A 16,785-nucleotide genomic window follows, 5' to 3' on the forward strand; every position below is an offset into this window, starting at 1 on the left:
GCAGGTGTCTGGGAGCCTTATTATCACTCACTGGTGAGATTTTAGGTTTCAGAGTAGCAGCCGTGTTAGTCTGTATCCGCAGAAAGAAAAGGAGGACTTTGGTGAGTTGTTACGAACTCAAACCTCTCACAGTTGCCCCTAACGAAGACATTTCTTGTAATTTTTCCTCTGTTTCTTCACACTAAACAGTGATCCCTGTGTTTCTTCACCCACCACAAGATGTGATAGCTGAGACTGGGCAGGATGTTGTGATCACCTGTGCTGCCCAAGGAGATCCACGACCCACCATCACCTGGGCCAAAGTAAGAGAACTTGGAATTCCGCAGTCACCCTGTACCCAGCTGATAATCCCCACACAGCAGTGTTCCCGATACTGTCTCATTAGTAGAGCAGAGTGAATAATTGATTTTTCGGTTCAGTGGCTGAGCCAAAAATACCTGAAACAAATTCGGTCAGTTTCAAACTGAAACTGAATTTGTTGTTCTTTTTTCTGAAAGGAAAAACTTGCATTTGGGTAGAAAAGAAACATTTCTGATGTTGATTCGAATCAACGTTTCAAAACTAAATGTTGAGTCAAAATGACAGTTTGAAAATAGTTTGTTTTTTATTTTTTTTCAAAACGAACCATTTCGACACTTCCCAAATTTTTGTTTTCGGTTGGTTGTGGGGTTCGGCTTCACCAAATTCTTCACCAAATTTGACTGGAATTCATGAATAATTTCAGTGCCCCCCCAAAATGCATTTTTCTGCGAATTTACTGTTAATAAACAAAAATTCAGTCAGCTCTAGTCATTACCTAATGCTGTCATGGTATTAAATAAGTTTGCGTAGTAAATATGGGAGAAGATAAATTTGATGGAAAATAAGGTTTTGAGGAACTAAATTTTCCCAACAGGATTTTTATACGTCAGATAGCTGGGTCTTTAGCAATATGGATTGTCCTTTCCATTTTAACAGCCTCCACTTACCCAACCTGTGACTTGAGTGATCCCTGACACTCCCAAAGACGGGATATTTTAGTACAGTACAAATTGTCCTTGTGTTCAGAGGTCTCCATTGGTGGGAGCGGGCTGCATCACTAATACATTACACTTCTACTTGGCTCTGGGTCTGACGTGGAAGAGCTGTGCTACTAAGACAATGCTACAGAGAGGCTGGAGCCTGGCAGCGGTGAAAAAGAGGTTAAATTTTAATTAGATTGGGAGTTCTCTTGGACACAGACTGTCTTCGTTAAGCATCTGCTGAGTTTCAGTGAATCCTGGGAGGAGAGAAAAAGAAGGGATAGCTGTAGCAGTTCAGTTCAAATAGGAACTGAAACTTTATTATTTGTATTATTATTATTGTTGTTATTTTATTTTATTACTATTTATTATTGCTGTTGTATTACGGTAGGACTTGGGATCCACAATAAAGATTAGTACCCATAGTGTTAGGAGCTGTACAGAATTCTATGGGTCTGACTCTTCTCATTTAGGGCTTGTCTACATATGGAGCTATTCAGGAGCAGTTATTTCTGAATAACTCTATGTGTGGGCCCTCTTACTCTGGAATAAGGGCGCCTTGTTCTTGTTTAGCTTAATGCACGTGAAACTTTGTTGACTTCAATGTGGTTAGTCCAGAGTTACACCAGTGTAAATGAGAGAAGAATCAGGTCTTACATATCCCTTGGCTTCAGCTGGAAAACCAAGAAGAGACACCACAATCCAAAGAGAAGGGCTGCTCCAACTTTTGTGATTCTATCGCTAGTCTCACAGTATTTGACGTTTTACTTCTTTGTAAACTACTTTCAGATCGGCTGATGACAAGCACTATACAACAGCTATGTATTTATTTATTTATTACCCCAACTCCTGGAGACAAGCAACTGCATGAGACTCTCATTTTCATTTATTCTTTAAAATAAGTTGCTAGCCTTTATGGTTGCAAAGAAAAGATTGAACATGTGACCTGAGTGTGACCTGAAGGCTCAAAACTCAGAAGGCAAAGAACAAAACCCATAAATTTATTTCTTTTAGATCTCATGATTTTATCCCAGTCTCATGACTTCTGGGTGCCTGACTCAAGATGTTTGAATGTTTGGAGTTCTTAATACTGGAAATGTCTCACACCTCCCCCACCCCCAAGACCACGATGGTCTGAGATCTCATGAAAGAGCCTGTTCCTCTAGAGGTTCAGAAAAACCTCTAAATTTTGATTCCTCAGCTGAACCAAACCTGTTGAGACTTAACCCTTGCTCTTCTCAACTTTTAATGTCTGTATTACAGCATAACGATCCCAGCTTCCTGCCTCTAAGCTAGTATGGAATCTGGAGGAGAAAGTAATACGTGAAATGAATGAATGTATATGGATTGTAAGAACAGCCATACGGGGTCAGACCAAAGGTCCACCTGGTCCAGTATCCTGTCTTTTCACAGTGGCTAATTCCAGCTGCTTCAGAGGGAATGAACAGAACGGCAATTATTGCGTGATCCATCCACTGTCATCCAGTCCCCGCTTCTGGCTGTCAGAGGCTTAGGGACACCCAGAGGATGGGGTTGCGTCCCTGACCATCTTAGCTAATAGCCATTGATGGACCTGTCTTCTATGAACTTATCTAGTTCTCATTTGAACCCAGTTATACTTTTGGCCTTCACAACATCCCCTGACAGTGATTTCCACAAGTTGACTGTGCACTGTCTGAAGATGTACTCCCTTAGTTATGTTTGGTTTAAATCTACTGCCTGTTAATTTCATTGAGTGACTCCTGGTTTGTGTGTTATATGAAGAGGTAAATAACACTTCCTAATGCACTTCCTCCACACCAGGCATGATTTGATAGACCTCTATCCTATCCCCCCTCAGTCATCTCTTTTGCAAACTGAACAGTCCCAGTCTTTTTCATCTCTTCTCAGATGGAAGCTGTTCCAGCTCCCTAATCATTTTTTTGCCCTTCTCTGCACCTTGTCCAACTCTAACATTACTTTTTTGAGATGAGGCAACCAGAACTGCGCACAGGATTCAAGGTGTGGGCGTACCATGGATTTATGTATTGGCAGTATGATTTTATGTATTTTTTTTATCGATCCCTTTCCTAACATTCTCTTAGCTTTTTTGACTGCCGCTGCACATTGAGAGGGTGTTTTCAGAGAACTATCCACGATGACTCCAAAGTCTCTTTTTTGAGTGGTGGTAACTAATTTAGACCCCATATTTTTGTGTGTATAGTTAGGATTGTTTTCCAATGTGCATTACTTTGCATTTATCAACACTGAATTTCATCTGCCATTTTGTTGCCCAGTCACCCAGTTTTGCGAAATCCCTTTGTAGCTCTTTGCAGTCAGCTTTGGACTTAACTATCTTGAGTAGTTGTGTATCGTCTGCAGATTTTACCACCTCACTGCTTACCCTGTTTTCCAGATGACTTATGAATATGTTAAACAGTTTTGGCCCCACTACAGATCCCTGGGGGACACCACTATTTACCTCTCTCCAGTCTGAAAGCTGACTATTTATTCCTACCCTTTGTTTTCTATTCTTTGACCAGTTACTAATCCATAGGACCTTCCCTCTTACGCCATGATGACTTACTTTGCTTAAGAGCCCATGGTGTGGGACCTTGTCAAAGGCTTTCTGAAAGTCCAGCTATACTAGATCCCCTGGATCGCTCTTGTCCACATACTTGTTGATTCCCCTAAACAATTCTAATAAATTAGTGAGGCATGATTTCCCTTTATAAAAGCCATGTTGACTCTTCAACATCACGTTCATCTATGTGTTTGAGAATTCTGTTCATTACTACAGTTTCAACCATTTTACCTGGTGCTGAAGTTAGGCCTGTAGTTGCCAGGATTGCCTCTGCAATCTTTTTTAGAAATCGGCGTTACATTAGCTACTCTCCGGTCATCTAGTGTCTAGGCTGATTTAAGCGACAGGTTACATATCATAGTTAGTAGTTTTGCAATTTCATATCGGAGTTCCTTCAGAACTATACAACAGATGTTTGGAAGCAGAGGGAGGTGGGAAGCCGGACAAGAGTGTAACTAGCCAAAAGAATTGCTGGGGGTGGGGTGAAAAGGACTAATACTGCTTTCAAATACCTTTTCTGTGTTGCACAGAGATCTCCTGACATCTGCTGGCCATGTTGATGAATGACAGCTGTGTTTGTTTCCTAAATAGAACAGAGTCTAGGCTGAGGGATTATCTCTGAAACATCTTCCTGTCTTTTGCTCATGCCACAGGAGGGTATTCAGATCACAGAGAGCGGCAAGTTCCATGTAAGTCAAGATGGGACCCTTTCCATTCGAGACCTGGGAGTGGCTGATCAGGGCAGATATGAGTGTATAGCCAGGAATACCTTTGGATTCACGTCCAGCACCATGCAGCTGACCATCACTGGTACAGTGTCCCTTGGCTTTATCTTTGCAATGTTCTCCCTTTCTCTTGCTCTACTTACATATTTCCTGTGTGGATGCCTGTACTTTTAGAGAACAGTTGTGTCGCTCTGTTCACTTCCTTATGGGCAGGTCATTCAGACATCCAGGCCTTGCAAAGGGTGGGCGAATGAGAATAGCTCTGCCAATAGAATGACAAGTTTTTAAACGCTTGCTTATAACCCTAATCCATTGGGGAAGGAAGGCATTCTCCATTTTTCACACTACTGCTCTGGGTAAGAAGGAAGGAGAAGCAGGGATTGTAACAAAGAGCCGCCAGAGAGGTAACACTCATCTGTCAATCAGCCCGCAGGTCAAGCGTCATGGTGGTAACCCTTGGAGGGAAGGGAAGAATCGAGGAGGCAAAAATTAGAAGCAAAGCAAGGGCGGTTTAAAAGCATTTCTCCAGCATGCGGGGGTGAATAACGTGCATAGCCAATCATTTATTTAGCCCCCTTCTCTGTGCATGAATTGACTGTGAGGCATTTAGGATGCTGTCTAACTTCTTTGTTTTTTGAAATTACTCACAGGATAATTAATGTGATTTGTCCGTGGTTGGTAGCTTGTTTCCCAACAGCGCACATTGCATGTCAGTCCCCAATGTCAATATCCAAATTTGAGCTGGGTTGATTATCTTTGGCGTGACGTGTTGGCCACAAGGTATTGGCTAGTTCTTGAATGGGTGGGGGGAACGCTTAGGGTATATCTGATTCTGCACAGCTGTCAGGAGGTGCTTTGATCTAGCTAGTCCCACTAAAACCAGCACTGAAGCTGTGGCAGCATGGGCTAGCCATTCGAATACATATCCAGTATTTTTGAGCAAGCTAACTAGATTAAAGCTAGCTCAGGTATGTCTACACATGGTACAATCACACCTCCCGATTGCAGTGTAGACATACCCTTAGAATCAGGTTTCTGAAGTGCATACTCCTGCGTATGTTAAGAAAAACTCACTCTTGCCATGAATGTACCTCTCAGTTCACAGATCTTCTAAAGAACATGTTAACGTGAAAGTGGGGCAACTATAGCTGAAGCAAATTCAGATACCTTATGTAAGTGAATGTTCACAGACCAAAATCTCCCAAGGGCATGTTGTCATCCTGCGGTGTGGTCTCTTGTATGCTGGTGCAGTGATTTCAGTTCATAACTATCCTGCAAACTGAGAGACAAACCTACCCCAAATTGTTTATGATGGCACACGGCAATGAAGTTCTATTTTTTAGTGGACACTGATGCACAAAAGCCTCACCAAGTTCTCTCAGGGTTGGAAAACCAAAGTAAAATGAAGTCATTTAATTTCCTCCTTCTCTCTTGATTCCTTGAAAGCCACGGACGTTGTTCGGAGTGGTGACACCTTTGTAGCCACATCAATACAGGAAGCCATCAGCAGTGTGGACCATGCTATCAATTCAACGCGCACTGAGCTATTTAGCAAGTAAGCCTGCCTGGGGATAAGATCTGAGCTGCAGAAGTGACAGCAGATGGAGATCAGAAATATATTGAGTTGGAGATGCTCTGAAATCATGTATTATACCTCATTGCTATTATTCCGTCTCAGGTTTCAGGTGACCCAAGTTAATAAACATAGACTCCTCTATAGCAGGGTAAAAATCATAATGGGGAGACCCGTTTGACTGTAGAATTTTTACAAAGGAACCCCTTGAGACTATTTTGTAGGCGACCGTACAACTGGAAGAGGAATGGAACTTGAGCTGTTCAGAGACCGAGCACACATGGAAATAAAGGGACAGCACAGTCAGTATATAAATGCAGATGACTTAGTTCAGTGTGTGGCAGTGGAGAAGGCCAAGAAATATGTATCTGAACTTTTTTCTGGATAAAAAGTGGCTTTAGATTAAATTGAAATTTCAGAAACAATTCATTTTAATTGAACATTTTGGGGTTTTCATAGTAAAAACCAAAAAAATTTGGCCTTAAACCAAAATGTTATGGCGTTTAGGTGCCAAAAACTGAAACCCATTTTTGAAAGTATGAATAATTATGAAAATGTTCATCAAATTTTGTCATGGGGGGGCAGGGGCGGGGTGGAATCCTTTCCTGATCAGCTCTAGGAAGCAGAGAAGTTGGATCACTAACATGAATACTTGTTGGGATATGTCTCCTGCATAGGTCTAGACTGTGACCCAGGGTGCCTGAAACATCTTGTTAACATCAGGGAAATATTCATTTCAGTAATCAAGGATCCCTTGTAGCCCACTTTTAATTTTCTGAAACAGGCGACCCAAAACTCCCAATGACTTGCTGGCACTCTTCCGTTACCCCCGGGACCCTTACACCATCGAAACAGCCCGGGCTGGCGAGATCTTTGAAAGAACCTTACAACTGATCCAAGACCATGTCCAGCAGGGATTGATCGTGGACATGAATGGCACGGGTATGACAGGTTATTACTGATCCGACAGTAGAACATCAGGAAATTCACAGGGAGAATAAAGTTAAAAAACAGCAACGCCAGACTGTTGCAAGGTGGGAAATCAGAACATTGTACTAAAAGTTCAAAACACTTAAATATCAGTAAGGGCCTATCCAAGATCCAACACCAGTGGTTAACTCTGCTCCTTATCCTGACCATCATCTTCCATCCAACTTTCAACTATAGGCATGAACAGCATAGAATGCCCTGTAAAGTGGAAAGCGTAGCCCAGTGGCTAAGGCCTGGGTTCACTTCCCCACTCTACCACAGACTTCTGGAGTGACCTAGGGCAAGTCACTTAGGCCTGGTCTACACCTCAAACTTAGGTCGGCCTAGCTACACGTCTTCAGGGCTGTGAAAAATTCACCCTCCTGAGAGACGTAGTTAAGTTGACCTAAGCCCTGGTGTAGACACTGCTAGATGAATGGCAGAATTCTTCCATCAGCCTAGCTACCGTCTATGAAGGGGGTGGATTTACTACAGCAATGGAAAAACCCCTTCCATTGCTGGAGCAAGTGTTTAGACAGAAGTGGAGTAGCTGCAGTTATGCTGCTGTTTGTAGCGCTTATGGTGTAAACACTGCTCCGGTCTGTCTCCGTGTCTCGGTTCCTCATTTGTCAAGTGGCGATAATGCCTTCCCACTCCACAAGGCTGCTCTGAGGATACCGACGTTAAAGGTTGTGAGGTGCTCACCTGGGAGCCATCTAATGACTATAAACACATAAAAACAAACCAAATGTACTAGAGCCTGGAACCCAGGCCCAGACACCACACCCTCTTTGTAATGTTTGTGCCAAACCCTGCCTCCGTCCACCACTCCATGATAGGGCCAGTACCTCATTATTCTGCATTCACCCTCCCATAATCACAGGCCCTACATTCCACATACCGGCCAGCCATCAAATTGGCCTCTTCCAGCCCTCATGTGAGGTGGCAGGGTGTGTCTCTACGATGGCCATGCTCTAATGTGTTCCTTTGGGGTTCCCTCACAGGCTACCGCTACAATGACCTGGTCTCCCCTCACTACCTGAACGTGATCGCCAACCTGTCTGGCTGCTCTGCCCACCGCCGCACGCCCAACTGCTCTGACATCTGTTTTCACAAGCAGTACAGGACCCACGATGGCTCTTGTAACAATCTCCAGCATCCCATGTGGGGTGCATCCCTCACGGCCTTCCAGCGCCTCCTCAAGCCGGCCTACCAGAATGGCTTTAACCTGCCACGGGGCTTCTCTTTGGCGGAAGACTCCAGGGAGCTGCCCCTGCCGCTGCCTCGTCTCGTCTCCACAGCCATGATAGGGACAGAAACCATCACCTCCGATGACCAGTTCACTCACATGCTCATGCAGTGGGGCCAGTTTCTGGACCACGACATGGACCAGACGGTGGCAGCCATCAGCATGTCACGGTTCTCGGACGGGGCACCCTGCAGCGAGGTGTGCACCAATGACCCTCCGTGCTTCTCGGTCGTGATCCCAAAGAATGACCCCCGGGTGAGGAATGGGCGCTGCATGTTCTTTGTCCGCTCCAGCCCAGTGTGCGGCAGTGGGATGACCTCCCTGCTGATGAACTCAGTCTATGCCAGGGAACAGATCAACCACCTGACCTCTTACATTGATGCCTCCAATGTCTACGGCAGCACAGAGCAGGAGTCTAAGGAGCTGAGGGACCTGAGCAGCCAGAGAGGGCTGCTGAAACAAGGGCAGGTGGTGCCCAGCTCGGGGAAACACCTCCTCCCATTTGCAGTGGGACCACCCACCGAGTGTATGCGGGATGAGAACGAGAGCCCCGTGCTGTGCTTCCTGGCAGGGGATCACCGCGCCAACGAGCAGCTGGGCCTCACAGCCATGCACACCCTCTGGTTCCGGGAGCACAACCGGCTTGCCACTGAGCTGCGGGCCCTGAATCCCCACTGGGATGGGGACACACTCTACCATGAGGCGCGCAAAATGGTGGGCGCCCAGATGCAGCACATCACCTACGCACACTGGCTCCCCAAGATCCTCGGGGAAGCTGGCATGAAGGTGCTGGGTGAATACAAAGGCTATGACCCCAACGTCAATGCTGGAATCCTCAATGCCTTTGCCACCGCTGCGTTCCGGTTCGGACACACGCTGATCAACCCCGTCCTGTATCGGCTTAATGAAACCTTCCAGCCCATTCGCCAAGGCCACGTCCCCCTCCACAAGGCCTTCTTCTCCCCTTTCAGGATTACCCAGGAAGGAGGGATTGATCCTCTCCTCCGTGGTCTGTTTGGGGTCCCTGGGAAAATGCGGGTCCCCTCCGAGCTCCTGAACATGGAACTGACTGAGAAGCTCTTCTCCATGGCACACTCTGTCTCACTGGATCTAGCAGCAATCAACATCCAGCGGGGAAGGGACCACGGCATCCCCCCATACAATGACTTTAGGGTCTTCTGCAACCTCACGTCGGCACAGGAGTTTGAAGACCTCCGGAACGAGATCAAAAACCTGGAGATCAGAGAAAAGCTCAGGAGGTACTGTGGTTTGGACCATGAGATCAGTCTATCAGTGGTATTGCCTCCCCTAGCACCTATCAGCTGATCTGCTCTACGGCGATGGGGTTCAGAAGCCAGGGTGATGGCCGTGGTATAACAACTAGAATGCCTGGAGATTTCCAAGCGAGCAATCCCTTCTCAACCTCTAGTATTGTATCAGGGGATTGGTATGTTACTCTTTGGGTTTCAATCTGAGTCCCTAGTAGCTATTTTCCAAGAGGACTAAATTGCCTGTTGTCTGTCTTGGTTACTACTCCTTATTGCTGAGGTAGGCCCTCTTCTGTCGTCTAGGTAGTTCACAGCAGTTACTGTCCAAATGTTGCCCAGATGAGCTCCTTGCACCCAGGTTCCTTTTCAAATGAAGCAAAACTCCAGCTGAGATCACTTTCCACCCTCTGATAATCTTTTCCTTTTGCCTCTCACTGTGCAGTTTATATGGGACTACCAAAAACATTGACCTGTTTCCAGCACTGATGGTGGAAGATCTTGTCCCTGGGACCAGAGTTGGACCAACACTGATGTGCCTGCTAGCAACGCAGTTCCGAAGACTCAGAGATGGGGATAGGTAGCATCACCTCTGGTCAAACCAAAACCCCCAGTATTCTGCTTGGGGAGATCACTCCTCCTGGGGGGACAGGGAAGGAGCAATTCCTGATTTCCCCTGGGTTCAAAGGCTGTGATGGTTCTTTGGGTAGGGGAATAAGGAGGTAGGGCAGGCTCTGTTCTCCTCCCTTCTGTGTATCTGCTCAAGGACTTATGGCAGTACAGGCATCTTATCTTGCTCTTAGTTAAAGATTAATTCACATGGGCTTCATTGGTATTTTCAAGGTTCTTAAGTTATGTCATCTGCTGTCTCTGAAGTGGAAATGCTAGAAAAGTATAGGTGTGGGACAGGGTTGGGAGCTTAATTCTGAGCGAATTTACTGCATGTGATGTCAGATGTGCCACCAATCGCTCTGGTTACCTACAGAAAGAATGCAGGAAGGAGCTGTGTGAGCCAGGGCATCGCAATCCTAACCACTACACTATAGCTATTACTGTTCTGAGCTTGTCTTGGGATGGAACTGGTTATACTATGTACCCCGTAGAGAGGGGAAGGGTCAAACTTGAGTAGTCACCTTTGAAGGCCTGTGAGACCCTCAGACTCAAGTCCACTTAAACCACAAATTAAACTCAGGTCCTGAAATGCAAATACTTGTGCCCTCCTCCGCCTGGCCTGGCCTGGCCTTTCCCCCCCAATTTTGGCCTCTCCTCGCCCAGCATTACTGCTTGTTAACCTCAGTGACGCCATGGATTGCAATTCCCTGTAGGTTTTGGTACAGGAATCCTGGAGTCTTCACCCCTGCCCAGGTGACTCAGATAAAGCAGACGTCGCTGGCTCGCATCATCTGCGACAACAGTGACCATGTCCAACAGCTCCAGAGGGATGTGTTCCGGATGGCATCCTACCCCCAAGGCATGGTCAACTGCGAGGAGATCCCAGTGGTCGATCTCCGCATGTGGCAGGACTGCTGCGAAGGTGGGCGCAGTGCTGCTGTTGTGCCGATCGGCATGTGGGTTCTGGTTGGGATGCTCTCTCTCTCTAAAAGAGATACAAGGGATGGTTTTATTATCTGCACAACTCCTCTGCAGCAGTAAGTCACAGCTCATTCTCGGGTCTCCTGCTGTTGGAGTGATCACCTGGGACCTTTTGAAGGAGCAAACTTGGGTCTGTCGTCTCCATAGGGAAGGATGCAGAAGATGCCCTGAATAAATTTTATGTCCTTGAAAAATCCATTGGCCAGACTGTTTATTAAGTTAACTTATGCTACAACCTGGGCACCCCTCCTTGCTGGTGCAGCTGTGCCCCTGCCAAGCCCTGTACCCCGGCAGGTCCACCCCCCTCCAGCATGTCAGGGGAGGGGAGAGGGCATGGTGAAGCCACACTCAATGACCTCAACCCTCCGCTGGCACCAGTGGCTGCAGTTCTAAGTGGCAGTGGGGGCCGGCGCTCAGAATCGGGGCATGGAGCTGGCGCCCCTGATGCTCTCGCCCCTACGTTGAATGGTGCTCCAGCCCGGGGGAGGTTCTTGCTCCGTGTGCAGTGGAACGCACCAACTCAGAACTGCTTGATGTAATTGTTATAGCTGCATGTAGGATGATGAAGGCTTATGCTGAGTGGGGAGATTGGAGGGGGAAATTCAAGCAAAAGGGCAGGACTTCCCAACAGAGCATCGCTCCAAAGTCTCCTTTCCCTTCCTCCAGACTGCAGAACAAGAGGGCAGTTCCATGCTCTTTCTCAGCAATTCCGGAGCAAGAGGTCTCCCGGCTTCAGCTACCCAGAAGAAAACCCTTCTAAGCACAACCCTGCCATCCCCAGGTGCAGTGCCTCTGCGTTTTTCACCTTCCCTTTCTCTGCTGTCACAAAGTTTGTCATTTTTTGTGTGCGTGTGCATGTGATCATTTGAAATCTGCCAACCTGAGCTGAGGACTAGAGTGCAGGGATATTTGCAAAATATACAAGACTCTTTATACATGACTGAATAAACTGTTCTGTGTATGTAGAGTGCTGGATTCTGCTAAGATCAGAGCTATGGTGCTGTTTAAGGAACTATGATATTGCACAAATACAAACTCTGAGCCTGATCCAAAGCCCACTGGAGATAGTAGGAGTCTTTCCGTTGATTTTAATGAGCATTGAATCATAGAATATCAGGGTTGGAAGGGACCTCAGGAGGTCATCTACTCCAACCCCCTGCTCAAAGCAGGACCAATCCCCAACTAAATCATACCAGCCAGGGCTTTGTCAAGCCTGACCTTAAAAACTTCTAAGGAAGGAGATTCCACCACCTCCCTAGGTAACGCATTCCAATGCTTCACCACCCTCCTAGTGAAAAAGTTTTTCCTAATATCCAACCTAAACCTCCCCCACTGCAACTTGAGACCATTACTCCTTGTTCTGTCATCTGCTACCACTGAGAACAGTCTAGATCCATCCTCTCTGGAACCCCCTTTCAGGTAGTTGAAGGCAGCTATCAAATCCCCCCTCATTCTTCTCTTCCGCAGACTAAACAATCCCAGTTCCCTCAGCCTCTCCTCATAAGTCATGTGTTCCAATCCCCTAATCATTTTTGTTGCCCTCCGCTGGAAATTTTCCAATTTTTCCACATCCTTCTTGTAGTGTGGGGCCCAAAACTGGACACAGTACTCCAGATGAGGCCTCACCAATGTCGAATAGAGGGGAATGATCATGTCCCTCGATCTGCTGGCAATGCCCCTATTTATACAGCCCAAAATGCCATTGGCCTTCTTGGCAACAAGGGCACACTGTTGACCCATATCCAACTTCTCGTCCACTGTAACTCCTAGGTCCTTTTCTGCAGAACTGCTGCCTAGCCATTCGGTCCCTAGTCTGTAGCGGTGCATGGGATCGCCGGGTGAGAGCCCAGTGAAAACAAGAAAGAATGAACATTGTAGGGGCAGATTTTCAAAATCTCAGGAGCCTAAGGCCACTCGTGCAAAAAAAAACCTGCCATTGCACCTCTAATCAGTATGTAGACTCACTAAAGTGTAAGGTGGGGGTTTGCACTCACAGTCGTGGTATGTGCCTGTACAAATTAGGCAAACAGTTGCGTGGATGTTTCACCAGTGACTCTTGGCTCTTGAACCATTGAGAATCTGGCCCTTAAACTTTTGATTTAGAAAAGCAGAAACGTGAAACACAGAACCTGAATGTACAGCCAGCGTCACGCTTTTAAATACCTGCATAGCCAGGAAATTCAAGAGTGAACATTTTCACAACATCCTTCACTTTCTCTGCCACTACTTATAGAAATGAAGAGCCTTCCCACGACCGTTCCTCCCAGCGGGACCTTGAGTCCTTTGTGGCTGACCTAGAAAAGACCGTCTCTTTCCTACGGAAACAGGTAGGACTTCATAATGCACCGGGGCTCTTCCCCTCACCCACCTGTGAACAGGATGTAGAGCCCTGTATGAAGCTGCCAGGTGTAGTGTGTGTGGCTTGTTCCCTCCCGCAGAAGTGGGAATGACTGAGCAGAGGGAACTAGGGGTAGCCACAGGAGCCTGAGGGCAGAGAGAGGAGGGGAAGGGCAGGGCTGGTAGGAGACTCTTTCTGGGTAAAGATTACTTTTGGGGGTTTGAGAGGGGAACAGACTCCGTCCCAGAGCCTGGAGGTCCAGCCTCGCATCTTCCATGAGCCTGTCTGGCCTTCTGAAATGCCTCCAGAATGGGACCCATTCTCAGCATCCCTCTGCATGCATCTGCTTCAGCTGAGACCCAGCAGTGCAGAAGCATGTCCAAATTGCACTCAGCCGTGGGAACAAAACATTAACCAGCCACCTCCTAATCTCAGGGTGCTCTCAAGTTTGGGGAGTGCAGGCTGCAGAATGTTGGGTGGGGAGAGGAGCTTGGAGAATTCCCCACCGGGGAGCTGGTGCTATCTTTGTCCTGCTGTCCCAGGTCAACGTATTAGAAGGTCAGCTGAGGTGGTGGCATAGAAGCACTAATGAATATAGACGGTGGAAGAAGACTGGAGAGAAATGGAGAAAAAGATGATGACCCCATCTGCTAACGTGAGGTCAGAGCATGTCAGCTGGGCCGCCAGCATGGGAGAGGGTGCAGGGAAGGATAGACAGATTGGTACCAGACTGCTGATTATTATTATTACTATTTATTTGTATTATCATAGCACCTAGGAGCCCTAGACATGGCCCGGGACCCCACTGTAGTAGGCCCTAAAGAATTTACAATTGAAGTACTGTAAATGGATTTAATTTACCCACAAATAATGCCCCCAAAAGGGTCTCCAGAAGGCCATGTGGGGATCTCGGGTCACAGACCAGGGTGGACAGAGGGACTCTTATATATACCTTGTACAGCTGTATTCCCCTGTAACTCAACAATAGCTGTAGATGGCTGTTGGCCTGTGGACTACTGCTCCTTCTCATGTTAGCAGCCTTGCTAGCTATCCTTGCTGTACCCCAAAGCCATGTGCCCTCCATCCAGTGTGCTCCCTTCATAAGGAGTGGGGCCTGGTGGGAAGCAGCATGAGCTCACTTAACTATTGTTCGCCTAAGGAAAGCACAGTGGAGATTCTCACACCTTGGAAGGAGATTAAAAATGGCCCATCTGGCAGTACACTCAGTTTAAGAGGCAGGACCTGTGACCAGACCAGACCAGACCAATCCAATCCAATCCAAAAGCAAGTATCACAAACAGGAAGCCCCTACTCTGTGCGGTGGTGCTGCCCATCCACCACTCTAGGGCCAAAGGCAGGCAGATTGCACACCTGTGCAGCGCGTCCCCAGGAGCTGTCCTCTGCGGAGAGTCAATGTTTGGGAACCCTATTTGGAAAGAATGAGTTTTAAGCTAGCTCAGATCATTTACAGCAGAGGCTGGAAAGCTCGGTTCCCGAAGAGCGATGGTGGAGGACAGAAGGGGTAGCTTATACATTAGAGGGCTCTGGAGCCTCTTGGTTGTATTTGATAGGCGCTGTTACGCTGCTGTTTGCATTGCAATAACATCTAGATGCCCCAGCCCCTTGGTGCTAGGTGCTGTACAGACATGTAACAAGGAGATGATTCCTGCCCCCAAGGCGCTTACAATCCACCCGGTTTCTCTTCCTCCTCTCTAGGTTATTTCAGGTGATCTGTACACTTCACACTGCTCACCTCTCAGCCAATCTTCTCCACCCCAAGAGGGCCCCAACATGATGGCCAGTGAGAACAACGTTCCATCCAGTCTGACTCCTCCTGTACCACTCCACCCCAGGGCAGCTGTGCTTCCCCTGGTACCTGACTCTTCGCACTGACAGCTTAGAACCCCTGAACCGTCTGCCCCCCTCCGCCGCAGGGGAAAGGTGTTCCTCTCAGCCTGCAAACCTCTGCACTGCCCTATTTTAGGCAAGCAGACCATGTGCTCCTAGGATCCTGCTTTTCACTAGCAGAGCCCTCGCTCAGAAAGCGGAGACAAGTTAAAACTGCTTCAGTGCCTTCATCCTGTACGCTTTCCTCCTCCCGCTGCAAATCACACCGCCACATTGGCTTTTGCAGCAGGTATTCCTAGGGCACCCAACCCCCTTGGGAACATTGCGCACCTAGCAACACTTCGCCCAGACGAGCCGTCTCAGACAGCAGGGTCAGCAAGGATTTGGAAAATCTGATCTCACATGTTTAAATTAAAAAAAGAAAAAATTCTCTTATGTAATTGAGCAAACAAGAGCTTCCGGGACTGTGAAGCACTGCTGGCATGGCCTACAGTTAACACAAGCAGTGACCAGAAAACCCCCCATCCACTGGAAATATTCCTCCCATCCTGGGCCTAGAGTCTGGTGCACGGGAATGCGGTACTGGAAACAGAAGGGAGGTCAGCTTACCCTTGATGCTTTACTCCCTCCGTCATTTTAAAACTAGCGGAATCTCCCCCAATTAAATCTCTGCGAGTGAATCTACCTTTTCGTGCCCCGTGGTCAGAAACTTTTCTTTCGCTCTGGACGGCGCTCTCCAAGCTTCTACCTTTACATGTTTTAGCTGGGGGGATGGTTTCCATTCGTCTTTACCCTCCTAAGGATTTCAGCTGGAAGATGTATTTACAGTGTAAATGTAACAGGACCTGACACACAACCTCAGATAATTAAATGCAATAGCCCTCTAGTTAAAAGCCAGGAGCGGCTGTGTTCCATCAGTTAGCTATTTGGAGAATACTGTGTGCGGTAGTTGACACATGAATGAATGTAAAGTGTTGCTTGTATTTATTATTCCCAGGTGCTCCACAGCTAAACAAGAAATATGTAATCAGCTTTTGGGGTCTACTTTGGAGGTGCTTTTCAGTGGTGCTATAATTTATACCCAGGTGACTCCAGGGCAGCCTAAAACTTGTCAGTCACAGGCAGATAGTTTTTGCTAAGAACATACCTGAGTCCTTAGTTGTTCTCTGTTCTTCCCATCGTTCCTTTCTTTTTCCCACCCTATATCCTCCCCCTTCCCACAGTACAAGGATCATAAACTTTTCCAGACATGCTTGTTCTTTTTTCTTCTTTTCAGGCCTGTTACTGAATCGAAGGGACCCAAAGCCTGTGATGCCCCTGCTAGGACTTGGAAGTTATTAGGAAAATAAAATGATGCTAGAAAAGGGGTGTGGCTGATGAGATTTTATCAACTATTTCTTGGTGTGCCAAGGTGGGTGAGGTGATGTCTTTTATTGGACCAGAGGATGGTCCAATAAAAGATACTGGCTCGCACACCTTGTCTCTCTCATATCCTGGGACCGGCAGGGCTACAGCGACCCTGAATACATAGTTCTGTGGGACTGCAGCCCTCGTTAAAAAGAGCAAGGGACACATGTGCTGATACCAACTGTCCAGCTTAAATGCCTAAAGAAGCCAGGGCCATGGTGGATTTTTCTCTCGATGCACATGGTTAAGGAGGG

At 47.2% G+C, this 16,785-nt stretch overlaps 1 protein-coding gene across 3 annotated transcripts in view; it reads left to right on the forward strand.

Annotated features, from left to right (window-relative positions):
* Positions 1-16,488, forward strand: part of LOC125622440 (peroxidasin homolog) — a 66,624-nt gene extending 50,136 nt beyond the window's left edge. For 2 of the 3 annotated variants that reach the window (XM_048820536.2, XM_075118681.1), the window contains 11 exons: positions 190-302; positions 4,218-4,374; positions 5,736-5,844; positions 6,647-6,804; positions 7,836-9,339; positions 9,791-9,925; positions 10,671-10,879; positions 11,605-11,719; positions 13,172-13,265; positions 13,819-13,936; positions 14,993-16,488. In XM_048820536.2, the coding sequence (XP_048676493.1) occupies positions 190-302; positions 4,218-4,374; positions 5,736-5,844; positions 6,647-6,804; positions 7,836-9,339; positions 9,791-9,925; positions 10,671-10,879; positions 11,605-11,719; positions 13,172-13,265; positions 13,819-13,914 (2,690 nt within the window). In that variant the 3' untranslated portion in view covers positions 13,915-13,936; positions 14,993-16,488. The remainder of the gene's footprint in view (positions 1-189; positions 303-4,217; positions 4,375-5,735; positions 5,845-6,646; positions 6,805-7,835; positions 9,340-9,790; positions 9,926-10,670; positions 10,880-11,604; positions 11,720-13,171; positions 13,266-13,818; positions 13,937-14,992) is intronic. The other variant, XR_012664675.1, reaches the window with a different exon arrangement.
* The last annotated feature ends 297 nt before the right edge of the window (positions 16,489-16,785 follow it).

The sequence above is a fragment of the Caretta caretta genome, chromosome 13 (assembly GCF_965140235.1).
Source record: "Caretta caretta isolate rCarCar2 chromosome 13, rCarCar1.hap1, whole genome shotgun sequence".
Taxonomy (NCBI): Eukaryota; Metazoa; Chordata; order Testudines; family Cheloniidae; genus Caretta; species Caretta caretta.